This window comes from Lissotriton helveticus, chromosome 6 (assembly GCF_964261635.1).
Source record: "Lissotriton helveticus chromosome 6, aLisHel1.1, whole genome shotgun sequence".
Classification (NCBI taxonomy): domain Eukaryota; kingdom Metazoa; phylum Chordata; class Amphibia; order Caudata; family Salamandridae; genus Lissotriton; species Lissotriton helveticus.
In genome coordinates, this window is record NC_136067.1 from 1,393,618,530 (window position 1) to 1,393,633,456 (window position 14,927).

At 40.8% G+C, this 14,927-nt stretch overlaps 1 protein-coding gene across 1 annotated transcript in view; it reads left to right on the forward strand.

Annotated features, from left to right (window-relative positions):
- Nucleotides 1–14,927, forward strand: part of SLC22A3 (solute carrier family 22 member 3) — an 858,705-nt gene that overhangs the window by 826,120 nt on the left and 17,658 nt on the right. The window contains exon 9 of the mRNA XM_078649172.1: nucleotides 12,154–12,266. Within this exon, the coding sequence (XP_078505298.1) occupies nucleotides 12,154–12,266 (113 nt within the window). The remainder of the gene's footprint in view (nucleotides 1–12,153; nucleotides 12,267–14,927) is intronic.

Sequence of the window (14,927 nt, forward strand, 5' to 3'; positions counted from 1 at the left end):
AGACACAAAAATCTGAGTCAAGCAGAGTATAGTGTATTGAACGCATTGGCTAAAAACCGTAACATAACTTTTCAAAAAGCGGACAAAGGAGGTGGGCTAATACTATGAACGAAAAGTCCTAGACCATGTTCACACCAACGAAAAGTCATTGAACATGTTCACAACACCACAACGTATGGAAACTAGAATGATGATCCGACTACGGAAATTGCAGAGAATCTCAGACAAATTTTAGACCAAGCCGAGAAATTGAATTTATAGACTCTACAACCAAAAGATATCTACTGAATCAGTTTCCAAGGAGAACGAGAATCTATCTTTTACCAAAGATTCACAAGTCTAACAGATCCCCCTTTTAGGCCAATCGTGTCAGGGTGTGAATCATTATTCGAGAATCCTGGAAGATTCATAGACCATAATCTTAAACCATTCGTTCAACGATGGATAACTTATATTGAGGACATTACAGACTTCCTACGGAGTTTGAATGACATTCAAGAACATGTATCTGAAGACTGTATTCTCTGTACCATAGACGTGGTTGCCTTGTATATCTATATTCCCCATGCCAACGGATCAGATGCGGTAGAATGGGCTTTACTTAACAAAGACAACCTTGATGTACCAAAATGCTTCATCCTTCAACTTCTAGAATTCTGTTTACAGAACAGCTATTTTACCTGGAAATATGAGTTCTTCATTCAACTAAATAGTACTTCTATGGGGTTTCCGGGAGCACCTGCCTACGCAAACACGTTATTGGCCAAATTTGAAAACAACTTCATCTTGTCAGACACCACTTGGACGGAAGGATTGGTTTTCTTTCGTAGATACTTTGGCAATATCTATTTCATTTGGAAGCGTTCAGAATTTTCACTATTGGATAACATACGTACCCTCAATCTTCTGGACCCTAGAATTCAATTTACATTCAATATCAACAAGAAATCACTACCCTTTCTGGATGTTCTGATAGAATTAGAAGCGGGCATCATTCATACGAGAGTATTCAAGAAACCGACAGATAAGAACAATGCTCTCTTGTTCAGCAGCTTTCACCCCCATCTCTTCTTAATAACCTACCAGTGTCTCAATTTTTACGAACTCAACGCAATTCATTGGATTCTGAAGCATGTGAAGAAACACTTTTGCAACAGAAACAAAACTACCTGAAGAGAGGAAATCCTGAGACCCTATTAGAGAGTAAATTGGAGAAAGCCAGACTGATCCAAAGAGCACAATTGTTTGAAAAGACTCCGAGAAAGTCAACCAAACGGGTTGTGTTTGTTTCTAAATATTCTAATCATCCAAAGATATCAAGAAAATGATCATGAAACGTTGGGATTTACTAGAAACTGAAGTAGACTTTCAAAAGTTATTTATTGAAAAACCACTGTTCGCGTATAACAGAGCTCAAAACCTCAAAGAAATCCTCTCCAAAAAGGGCACAACAGAATCTGTTACAGCATCTTCAAAAAATGGCACACACAAATGTTGGAACTGCATACACTGTAATAACGCAATTCTAGGCAACTTTCTACTGCATCCCCGAACAGGGTCTAAAATCAAACCACAGAACAGCACTTATTGTGATTCTGAACATATTGTTTATACAATTAAATCCCCATGCGGACTTTTGTACTTGGGGAAAACAGAGAGAAGAATAAAAACGCGGCTCACAGAACACAAAAGCCATATCCGCACTGGAAACTTAACTCCTCATTGGCGACTCACTGGACGGAACAACGCCACACCATTGCCCAATTGAAATTTCAGATCATTGAACAATTTACCTAAACAACCTGGAGTTGACAATTTTAAAAAACTTTTACAGAGAGCAGTGTTTTGGATAAAAAAATTACAGACTATGATTCCATTCGGATTAAACGACAAATTGGAAATGTCATGTTTCCTATGAATACCAATCAATCACCGCTCCTTGTGCACACAATGTCTCACGTCACCTTTGAGATTCTCACACTGGACACATACAATTACACTCAATACTTCTCCACTTTGGTTTATTGAGAACTGTATTTGGGGCCCCAAAAGATGTTTTTTGTCTTATGTTTATTGGTTTTATTTTATGTTATGTATATATAACATTTTTGAGAGAAACGTATTACATTTGCAATTCATGCATGCTTCCCACATTCTTAGAATGAATTTTGTGTGTGATATATAGCAATGTGCTCCAATCATTTTTTTCCATGACATGCTGCCATAAATGTGCCTTTATGGGGATAATACCTAGATTCATGTCATCCAGTTGGTTTGTTACTAACACCTAGGCTTCTGTTTTTGCACTCGCTTGGGATATACATAAAGTTTCAGAATATTCAAAGCTCCTAACGTGTACTAGCGTCACCGCGTACCGTCGTAGATAGGAGGCATGGGACGTTTGTTTACATTTCCTTCGAGCGTTCGTCATCGGCGTGAACATGGCGATTGAGGTGAAGCCCGGTAGAGCGTTGTTTTCAACAGCGAAGAGACACTTAGGTAAGAACGATTCTTTTTCTCCCGGTAACTTTGTTCTCGGGGCCATTATTATGTGAGCATTGATTTTTTGCTTCACTAATGTTTTACACAGAGATATAATATCACGCCATTTACACAGAGCCAGATCACCTTCCGGCTACCAGCCACGACTGTTGAGGTGAGCCATGGCGGCTTAACACCTTTCTTGTCCTATGTTTTCTCTACCATACATTTATCCCTGACTTAAGCACTGTAATTTATACGCAGGGAGGATCGACGCGTCAACATTTTGCAAGAACGATCACTCTGTTTGTTACTGCAACTTCCCGGTGAGAAGTGGGGTATATCTTTTTCAGATAATGACCATCTATTTAGTCTGGGCTTTAACATTGTACTTTTCATCCTTAGATTCATGCTTACTTTGTTTGAACACCCGGAAGTCACCTTCTGCACCTCAGAGATTATTGAAAAAGGTATGATTAGTTACGCATCTGTTCTGGTCCGGTTTATTTACGTTGGAACTCTCATGAATTGTGGAGTTTTTAAATTATTCTCTGCATTTCTTTGTGTTTAAACAGCCAGTGGCAGCAACAACCTTGATATTATTCAGTAAGTTTGGGGCTTTGTGTGTGCGCACTCGCTGTTTATTCACCTCGGTGATGGTAGCACCAATAAATGGAGTCAACTTGGTAGACCTTGTCTGTTTTTACTAACACTTTCAATATTCTTTACATGTGATACAAATGAAATTGTTTCCTTATGTTTCCTGTTTCCACAGAAAACCCCTGAAGAAGGGACGCATGCCCCGAAATGCATAGGGTTGGGTTATCAAAAAACATCAAAACTGTCTAAAGTTTGATGGGACTGCATATTCCATTACACTTAACCCCTCCTTCAACCCAGAAACCCCTCCAGAGTGCAAATCCTAATACTTTTCATGCATCATGTTGTACTATTGTCTCTTCGGATATCCTTTTGGTTTTCATTTTAGCTCTGGACGGAGGACATCAAGATAATACATTATCCATATTATTTCATTACATATCCCCTGATGAAGGGTTTAGTATAAACCCGAAATGCTTTGGGATTTATTTTGAATTGTTCGTATTGGTTTTTGTAAATTGGAAATATGTTGAATTTCATTTGTTCATACTATATCAATGATGATAAAACTAACAATGTGTCATGAATACTGATGAATTGCAAATTCATTGAATCTCATCAAAGTTGTTTTCTGAGTTTGTTTTACAAATGACTTTTTGAATAAGTTTTAACAAACATTTAAAATTTGGAGACACATTATTGTCTTTAGCTGTGCTTCACGCAGGTTGTGGGTTCCCACAGCCTTGGTTTTACACAGTCATATCTGAGAGGGGCATAGGGCTAAACCCCATAGTGTGAAGGCACGCCAAACAGCGTCACTAAATTGAGTACATTAGTCTTTACAATTCGAATAATTTAACACATTTTAGGTGTGCAGGCCCACTCTCATCAACAGAATTAGCTCAGGCATATCATTGAATCCAATTTCTGACCATTCAGTTCGTTTTATAGAGTTATCATTGAGGGACCAGAAGGCCGAACTGGTAAATTGACCAATCATTACTAACAGATGAAAGCTGGATTATGACTATGTAATCAGCTATAGATACATTTTTTGAAAGACATATAATATAGGCTTAGCTTCATCCATTTCAGTCTGGGGGTCTTTTAAAGCATTCATATGGGGAGAGGCAATTTTTTTTGGGACACAAATTCAACTTAGGAGGGAGCAGGCTGTGGCATTACAGCACAAACTCGATCTGGTTACTCTCACACACTCCATGGCACAACCATAGCCCACTAAAACCAAAATCTCACAAGCGTGTCAAAACTAAAAGATTTTTATATGTCCAGCTAAATTGTAAATCAAAATACTTGTTTTCAAAATTAGTATGAGGAGAGTGAGCATGTAGGGTGCTTTCTTGCATGTGCTAGTAAAGAAAAGAAGGAACAACAAGGTTGTCAAAGCAATTTCTGTTTTTCTTTTTAATTGTTTTTATTAACTTTTGTATCATACAGCATGTACGGGTGATAAATACATTTTGAATTCAACACAAAACAAAGGGGCATATTAACAAGATGTGCGATAATAAAAGCACATTGCACATTTCCATATCGCAGGCTATCGCCGGATTTAATCGCCGTGATAGCGTGTAATTATCAACGCGCAACACGTAGGCGAAATTAAATCCGGCGATATTAGGCAATAGGGAACATTAGCGCATGAAAACAAGCGTTGTTTTCACGCGCTAATGTGTGCCTTGATAATATGGGGGGGCGGATTCAGCTTTATGATCCACACCCCCATGTTATCAATGCCTAACACCTGATCAAAGCAGGCGTTGGGAGACCTGCGATAAACGAGTTTATCGCAGGTCTCCTTCTCCCAACGCCTGCCTTGATAATAGGGTGTTAACACCTCCAACCACATTTTACATGTAGTTGGATGTGGGAACGCCCACCCTGCATCCCATTAGCGTTATCTATCGCCCCCAGCGCAGGGCGATAGATGACGTCAAGGATACGTGTCTAACTCAGGTTAGAGATGTATTGGTAATAGTGCGATAAAAAAAAAGCGTTAGCGACTATATAAGTCGCTAACGCATTTTTCGCGGGCTTGGTAATATGCCCCAAAGTGACAATCACGAAGCAACAGTAAGTATAGGATTTTACAACGTGTTAAAATATCACTTTTGCCTCCCATGGAATCAACTTAAACTAAACAATCACATGCCCCACACTATGTCCCTTGTAATTGCCTGCCCGCTCTGGTCTTCAAAATCCCCTAAACACACACCAAGCCCCCCATATTTTTCCCAGTTTTCTGGGCATCCCCTACCCTGGTACACCACCTGCCCTGCTCTCTGACACCAATCCATATCAGACATCCATTACCTTATTGTTGGGTTACTCTTGCTTCAAAGCAATCTTTGACAAAGGGGAGAGCTGAATTGTAACCCAACCCGATTTGATAGGCAAAGTTTTTCTTGACCACTATACAAAGCTATGCGCTCCAACTAATAGTGCTACACTGTATGATATTGATGAATTTTTGCATTCCATTCACCTATCAGCACTATCTCTGATGAGCTGCAAGCCACTGCCACAGCTCACATTTTATTGGCGGAAGCACAAGATGCAATAAAATCTTCTCCCAATATTAAATCTTGAGAGAGTGATGGCCTACTAGCCAAAACATATAAGGCAGTCAAAGCCCAAGTGGCTACATTTTTCAATAATTCTCTAGAATGAGATTATAGATGGGGGTGATTTATCTGGTTCTTTCAGGGAAGCAGTGTTTATTAGCTTCCTGAAAGAAAGATACGTCTCCTGATCAACCAGCCTCTTATCGCTCAATTAGACTGCTGAACAACGACTACAAAATCTTTACCAAAATGTTCATACCCATGATAACCCCTCTTCCACAAACTCTGGTCCATCCAGACCAAATAGTTTTTTTGCCCAATAGGTTGATTTTATCCAACACTAATGTCTTGCTCCAGACCATTGACTATTACGCAAGCAATACTACAAAGGCGTCTATTATCAACTCAAAGCTGAAAGGCATTTGACCTTGTACAGTGGGAGGTTCTGTTCACCATTTTAGTGAACTAGGTTTGACCTTTATTTGACTTTTTGACACGATGGACCATAAACACAGTATTCAGACACATCAGAGGATAAAGCCTATGGGTCATCAAAACCCTGAGATCAATCATTAACCTCAGTTTAGGTAAAGCAGAAAGTCTAGCTAGACTGCGACTCTCACACCAATATGGCGGCATGACTACCTGTTGATGTCACCATGTCTATCAAGTTACATATTCCGCGTCTTGTTAAAAATGCCACTTGCAATACCATCTTCACAGAAAGCACACAGCTTAGTTGCCATTCCTTGTAGCCGTTAGAAGATGCAAACACATTCTGCAGGATATGCTGCCTGAACACAACAAACTTCTCTTCTCTGGTTCGGCCTGTTGCTTACCATTGCATAGTATTTACCATGATCCTAGCTGTCTCCTAGGGATAAAGGAATTGCCACTCTTCGTATTAAGTTTCTTGTGGACATGAGCCATCAAGAGCTCTACGTTCGAACTGAACTCCACTGACCTGACTTTTTCTTACACAGTAACTATTTCTTTAATTTCCCTCAACTACACACATTCACTTAGGGCCATCCGCAACAAACACTGGTATATTTTCATTTTCTTAGCTCCTCTGCCTTTCTACATTTCCTTACTTTTAACAATGTACACTCTAAACAAGATATGTATAGTATTTTGGCCCTCCACTACAGTTTCTTTGCATCTACAGAGATTACATACTGTAGACCGGGCATAAAATCAGGACATGGATGCATCATGTCACAGATTTAAGCCTCCAATGCCCTTGGTTTGGGCAGTAGAAGCACCCATTGTCCATGTACATTGTGCACAAATGCCAAATGGATGTGCCTTCTTGGCCAAAGTGCAACATGTATTAATAGATAGAGTGACCCAAGGAGAAATAGTCCACTATTACTGCTTAGTTGGTTTGCAAGGACCAAGAAGGGGAAACAGCTTGTTGTCCAGTCAATGTGATCTTGCCCAATTGACGTGATAGGAAACAGTTTGGCCCAGATTCAGCCTGCAGAACTCTTCCTCCTCTTTGGAAGCAGAGGAAGGGGGTAAGAAAAATGTATTAGTGATAGATTGGCCCATATGGAAGGGGGACAGCACTTCTGCAGCAATGAGGGGCAAGTATGCAGGACCGGTTTGTCTGGGGAGAGCGCAGTAAATGGTGGCAGGATCCACTGACAGGTAGAATTGAAAGTTGCAGGTTCTAAGTACTAACCAGCAGAAAGATTTGTGGGTCAAACAATGAACAGAACTGTGCATCGTTTCAAATGTTAATGCTCTGGAGGAAATCAGGATAACAAAAGGTTTCGGTTGATGAAAATATAACAAACATTTCTTTTTTTTTGTAACTTCCTCTGGTAATCTGCACATGGACAGCTAGTCAGGGAGACACCAGAAGGCTGACAATCTTACCAGACAGCCTTTCACACTACACTTAAACAAACTTTGTTGGGCAAGGGAAAGTGCACAGCATCTGCCAGCCACCCCCAAAAGGGTTCAAGCTTTAATAAATGTCATCCATTTAGTTGAAGTACATTTTTTTTGCCCAGGTTTCAAGTACAAAAGAAATACCTTATTTTTAAATGGATATCAGACCTTTTTTCCACAAATGTAATCAGTATCAGGAAGAGTCAGTGGGAGTCTTATATTATTACCCTTTAAGAGGATTGCTCAAGCTATTGATTGCCAGGCAGGCTTTTGCAACTGAAGATACATTGTCAAATGGAAATCCCTTTTCTTTTGTCATTATAAAAGACTGTACCTTCAAGTCACATGTATTGATGGAACTTGATTCTTCTTGTGATAGTCATTGACCTTTGGGATCTGGCACGTGTACTAAATTCCGTTTTCTTCTGACTGGTGGAGATTTGAATGCCAAGCATGGGATGGACCCTTAGTCGGAAGGGCTGAACCCATTTGAGGAACTCTCGCTTGGTATCACTAAAATGATTGCTAGTGACATCAGAATTGATTAGCAATGAATGTATGTAATCCAGCTCCTAGTCTATAAGAATGTATAAGCCCACAACAGAGCCTGCTTCACGAAGATTAATTTACACCTGTGTAAGTTTACAATTTTTGGGGATTACCAAAGTGTTTATTTTTACAAATAGTAATTTTACGACTGTGGAAATTCTGCAATCATTGTGGAGAACTCAGCATATAAAAAGCTAGGACAGACTTATCTTTTTAGTAGTGCCGTATCCGCAAGGAGAGCGGGGTCTTCACAGTCGTAAAATTACCATTGGTAAAATTAAACTCGCAGTTTTTGAATACCAAAAAAATTGTAAACTTATACAATTGTACGTTTTCTTTTGTGAAGCAGGCCCTCCATGTTCCCATAAGGAGCAGGATCAAGACTGATTTGCATATGGCTGGGTTTAAACTGGGATGGCATATTGAGCAAAAGAAGGATGGATTTTACCCAAATCTCTTGAATGCGGGCGAATGTTTGTTTTGTTCAGCATTCCGGCTATCATTTGTTTGTACAGCGATCTTCCAATTTGGACCATGGATTTTAAGCACATGGGTTGGATGTGGGGATCTCTGTATCTATTCTAGAGTCGTCTAACTCCCCACACTTCAGTGACGAAACATGCTCTGCTTCATGGAACAGAGATCCTTGTTTTCTTTTTTGAAACCATTTTTATTGATTTTTCAGCATCAGAAACCAATCTTACCATAAATACCAGCATTTGTAAAGTCTGCAGCTACCTCAGGCAAGGAGTCCAGGCGCCGTCGGCCATCAGGAAGATTAAATGAGCTATTGCCCAGAGTCACAAGGTTCTGGGCTAACCTGCTGCCGGCGATCGAACTGTGAGCCCCCATGTTCCGGAGTCAGCCGCCCTGGCCGCTGCACCGCATCTCTTACCACATACTTTCCACCATTATGTTTACACGTGTGTTCAAATCTTAACAAAACATTCCCCCTTTTTCTTACCCTCCCCCCTCCTTCCTGTGTGGACAGTTCAGTGGTTGAGAAGTAACAGAAGCAGTTTGATAGTGATTTGAGGCATAGGTGAACGGGTAGCAATGAATTCCTCGTACATTATGGTACAGCAACAATCGATTGTCTTATTTCAACTACAACATTTCCCCGACCTCTCCATAGTGATATGGAATGAACATGTATGTGTCAATTTATCTTACACAGGTGTATGCTCTTAGACAGAGGCATTTCCCTGGTCTTTTATCTCTAATAACATCTGCCTCCAAACTCTCAGGTCATCTTCTAATTTTTCATCTCTTCTACCCTGTTTCATTCTAACTTCTTCAGTAGTGGCCCATTCCATCATACCTGGTAACCATTCCCCATGACTTGGTGGGACTGCATTTATCCATTTAATGGCAATACGTCGCTTAGCCAGTACTAGTACTAAACTCATGAATTTACGACAATTTTTTTTATTGAATGGGGCTGGAAGTAAGCTCAATAGTATCTCGCGAGGAATACCCTCACTTTCCCATTTGGTTGCTTGCTTTAGTAGTCTAAGTACCACTTTTCAGTACGGTTTTATACATGCACAACCCCATATCACATGCAAGAAGTCTACCTCAGTGGCCCTGCACTGTGTGCATTCATTTGATCTTTTTATTTTATTTTATTTATTTGTGAAGTTTTATATAGCGCTGGCTAGATCCGGAGGTATCAGAGCGCTTTACATGAGGATCAGAGCGTTACAGGTTACATAGTTATATCAATTGTAGGCTTAAAGTAAAGACATAGGAGAAAAGAAAAAAAACACGAGATGTGGGGGAGGGAAGGAAACACAACGGGCGACGAGGAAAACAATGTCAGATGTTCGGGCAGGTTGGTGTCGGCCGAGGGGGTGAACTAGAGCCAAAACTCCTCTATAGCTGCATGGGACAGCTCCACAGGGCATCTGCCAAGGTTGCTCGGGCTGATCTGGTAGGGTAGATGTTATGTTGAGTTTTGTGGTTAAGGTAGAGTTGATTTACAACATTGAATTGAATTCATTCAAATCAAGCGATTGAATAAATTTAAATCAGGCGTTTGAGCTAACTGTAGGTGTCTCCTCATGAACTTTTTGCCTGTCTCGCGGAGTGATGTTCTCCACAAGATATTCCCCCCATCTGGAGTGCACCTTTGGAGTAATCCCTGGAGCATCCTCCGGTATAGCCCTGTATGGCTGGGTAATAAGTTTCCGATCCCCTGTCATATCTAGTAGTCTAGTTAATGTCTGAGAAGGGATGGGCTATTCCGGGACGTTTGGCCAAAGTTCGCGTACTGTGGCTGACATTTCATTGTATGGTAGGCCTGTGCCCAGAGTAAATAGGTCGATAGCATCACGGAGCAGAGATCCTTGTATCTCAAACCTTTAATAAAGTCATCAAACAGGACTCCCCTCTGGTTGTTTGGACCATTCATGGTCAACTGGAAGTGTAAGAAAAAGCTAAGATTAGTAATACATTGCAATTACAGTGAAACCAATGTGGTTCCACAGAAACGACAGAGAGGATATTGTCCAAACCTTAAGGATTTTTAAAGAAATTAGTCAACATTACAAGTTTTAATCAATTAGCAAACTTGTATGCAATTTATTGTTAGAGCTTATATACTAATATGATCATGCAATCTGAATTTATATAATATGAGTAAAAATATGACTACGTGGATCAGGCAAAGTTTCGGATAAACAGGTTCCAAAAAGGCACTTCCCTATTCTAATGAAACCATCACCAGTAGCAAGGGGGTTTCAGCTATGAAGGTGTCAGCATCAGATGAGCCAAATGTACGGTTCAGGGGGAAAGTATAAGAGTTCAAGCATGAAGCCTAACACTTTGGCTGGGGAAATCAGCAGAGTTGAGAAAAGGTCTTCTCTCATAGAAGTCAGGATAGGATCTGCTGAAGCTAAACTAAGAAACACATAAATAATGCATGAAATGAATTGCTAGAAGACTCTTCATATCAGCCCTTGCCAAATGAACCAATCATGAAAAACCATTCTCTGGGAGCAGGTAAACTCCCAAATTTCCTAACGCTGTATAAAGAAAACACATCTGTGCGACTTTGGATGTGTCGTTGGTCCTGTCTGCCTGGTACAAAAGGCTCTCTCACACCATAAATGTCTTCATGTCCGCAGTTACATTCTAATTACGTTCAACTACTTATAGGTTTGGTAGAATAGCAATAAACCTATGCTACCTAAAGAGACGAGTGTGTAAATAAGGCACCACCAGAGAAGAGAAAAGAACAAGAAACTTGCAAACATTTATGAACATGAAAGTCATGTTACTCGGGCCTGGTTGCAAGTTAGGCTAACTTTAAATCAATATGGCTTCCAAGCAAATACAATTAGAATGAGCAAACTGAATTGGTTATATTTCAGGAACATTATTCTCTTTAATATAAATAATTTGATTATAATCAGTGTAATGTATGGGTGGCTCTCATAAAAGTACATTTATCCATTTACTGCATCTGGTTAATATGTTCACATGGGTTAAAATGTTAAATACACTTTGTATAATTTGCATTTAAATGTATAGAGCACTAAATGATGCTGCTCCATTCTTTAGCCTTTCACTTGTACTAATGCAACATTGTATAGAGTTGCAGTTTCGCTATTAAATCCTATGTGTGATGCAGGCATAAAAATACAAAAGGGCAAACTTGAGAAGGTCCCACACATTTCTCTGCTTTTGAAAAGTCCTAAATAAGTATGTAAAACTGGAACTCAGACCAATCAATGTGATTTGAAAGCATTCCAATCAAAACACTAACGGTGGGAGGGACTAATGAACTGAGGGAAAATAACTGGGCCCAACCAGGTTAGGAATGATTCCTGGGCTCCAGAGTGTCACTTCTAGTCTTGAGTCCAATGGAGTGGAAGGATGGCTCATTATTGTATCTTCTATTTAGAAAGATAGAGTAATGCACCGTAATGAACATAAACAACAAATATCTCAATTTGTGAAAAATAATGCTGACTTAATGTCCAGTACTGATATACCTTAATCAAACTAACAACAGAACTTTCATTTTCCCTTGCAGAAACTTTGGTGTTTCAATGTGCTCAGGTATGTGCGATTTAGGAGGAATCATAGCACCGTTCCTACTTTATCGACTTGCTGCAATATGGTTGGAACTACCGCTTATTATATTTGGTAAGGATTTGTTTTGCTCTGTATTTTTCTTTAAAATTTGGGTAATGCATCTAACAATGAGAATGTGTTTTCAGGAAAAGATACATATCTTCTAGATAGTCAAATATCTGAGATGTCAAGGAATTTGTGTTAGTAGGATAACCTTACTTCAAAAAAATTGCAGTGATAGTTGACGCTGGAAGAGATGGAACAAATGATTAGTTGGAAAAACTCATAGAGAAGACAGTAAAAGCAACATTATTCTACTCTACAGCACTCCACTCTTTGCCACTTCAAAGTACACCACTACTCCAGTGTAGGTCACTCAATTCTACACTAGTCCAGCCTATGCCACTCAACTCTACCCATTCCAGTGTACGTTATTCAACTGTATTCCACTCCACTGTACCTCACTCCACACTACACCAGTCCATTCTACCCCACTAAACTCTACGCCATTCTACTCTATGCCATTCCACTCCACGCTGTTCCACTGCATGCCGGTCCTTCTACCACACTCCACTCTTCGCCATTGCACTATCCGCCACTCCACAGTACCCTATTCCACTGTATGCCGCTCCACTGTATGACACTCTAGTCTATACCACTACACTGTATGTAACTGCACTCTATGCTATTCCACTGTTCATAACTCCACCGTACGACATTTCACTCTATGCCAACCAACTCTATTCCACTCCACTGTACGCTACCCCCTCTGTACGCCACTCTACTCTACAACACTCCACTATATGGTATTCCATTGTACACCACGCCACTGTTCGTCAACCCACTCTACACCTCTCTCCTGTGCCCCACTTCACTGAACTATACCGTACTCCACTGTATGCAACTACACTCTACGCCACTCAACACTACCCTATTTGACTCTATGCAGTCCATTCTACCCCACTTCACTGTCTGCCACTCCACTGTACACTATTCCACTGTACACTACTCCACCGTGCCCTACTGGACTCTATACCACTCCACTGAACGCTATTCCAATCTATGCCACTTCAGTGTACAACACTCACCTGTATGCTTTTTTAGTCTATGGGAGTCTACTGTACACAAATTCACTGTAAACCGCACCACTCTACACCACTCCCACGTTGGCACTACACTTTACAACCCTCTCCACAGTATGCTATTATACTGTACACCAATACAGTCTACCCCATTAAACTCTACCCCGCTCCACTCTACGGTATTCCACTCTACAATACTAAACTATGCACCTCCACTGTACATCACTCCATTCTAAGCTATTCCACTGTATGCCACTACACTGAAACTCACTCCACTTTATGCTAGTCCACTCAACGCCACTTCATTTGATGCAAATCAGCTCGAAGCCACTCAATTCTGCCCCATTCCAGTGTCCAGTATTCCACTGTATGCCACTCCACTGTACGTTATTAAACTTTATGCCACTGTACTCTATGCTATTCCACTGTACGCCACTACACTGTACCTCACTCCACTCTGCACCACTGCCCTCTACACCTCTACACTATTTCACTGTATGCCAGTCCATTCTACAGTACTCCACTCTACACCACTGCACTGTACACCACTTCACTCTATGCTATTCCAATATATGCCCCTCCACTCTATGATACAAAGTCTACACCACTAAATTATATGCCAATCAACTCTACACTGTTCCACTGCATGGAAGTCTACTGTATGACACTGCACTCTATGCTATCTCACTGTACGCCACTCCACTGTACGCCACTCCACTGTACGCCACTCCACTGTATGCAACTATAATCTATGCCACTCAGCCCTATGCTAATTGACTTTATGCAAATCTACTATACCCCACTCCACTGTTTGTCGCTCCACTGTATGCTATTCTACTTTATGCTGCTCTTCTGTACCCCACCACACTCTGTGCCACTCCACTGTACGCTATTCCAATCTACGACACTCCAGTGTACGCCACTCCACTTTATGCACTCCACTGTATGCTATTTCAATGTATGGTAGTCTACCGTAGGCTAGTCCACTGTATGCAATTCTACTGTGTACCACTCCCCTACACACCACTCCAGTGTACGCTATTCCACTATATGCCACTCTAGTCTCCCTCACTCCACTCTACTCTATTTGACTCCACTCTGCGCCGCTTTTGTTATTCCAGTGTTCGCCACTCTACGCCACTCCACAAGACCTTAATCCACTGTACAACACTTCAGTCTATGAACCTCAACTGTACCCTACTCCACACCAATCTGCTCTAAGCTATTCTACTCTATGCAACTTCACTCTGCGCCACTCCACTCTATGCTATTTCACTCTAACCTCCTCTCTTGTACGCCACTCCAATGTATGCCACCGTAGTCTACGCCACTTGACTGTATGTTACTCCACTCTACAGCAGTACACTGTAAGCCACTCCAATATATGCTATTCCATTGTATTTAACTCCACTCTATGCCATTGCACTTTATGGGACTCCACTGTTCGCTAGTCCACTCTACTCCACTCCACTCTATACTATTTCACTCTACCCCACTTTACTCTTTGGCAATCTACTCAATGACACTTGACTATACACAACTACACTGTACGCTACTCCTCTCTGTGCCACTCCTGCGTATGCCACTCTACTCTAAGCCGATCCGCTCTACACTATTCCAATGCTCTCCACTTTTACACTTCCCTCTATAG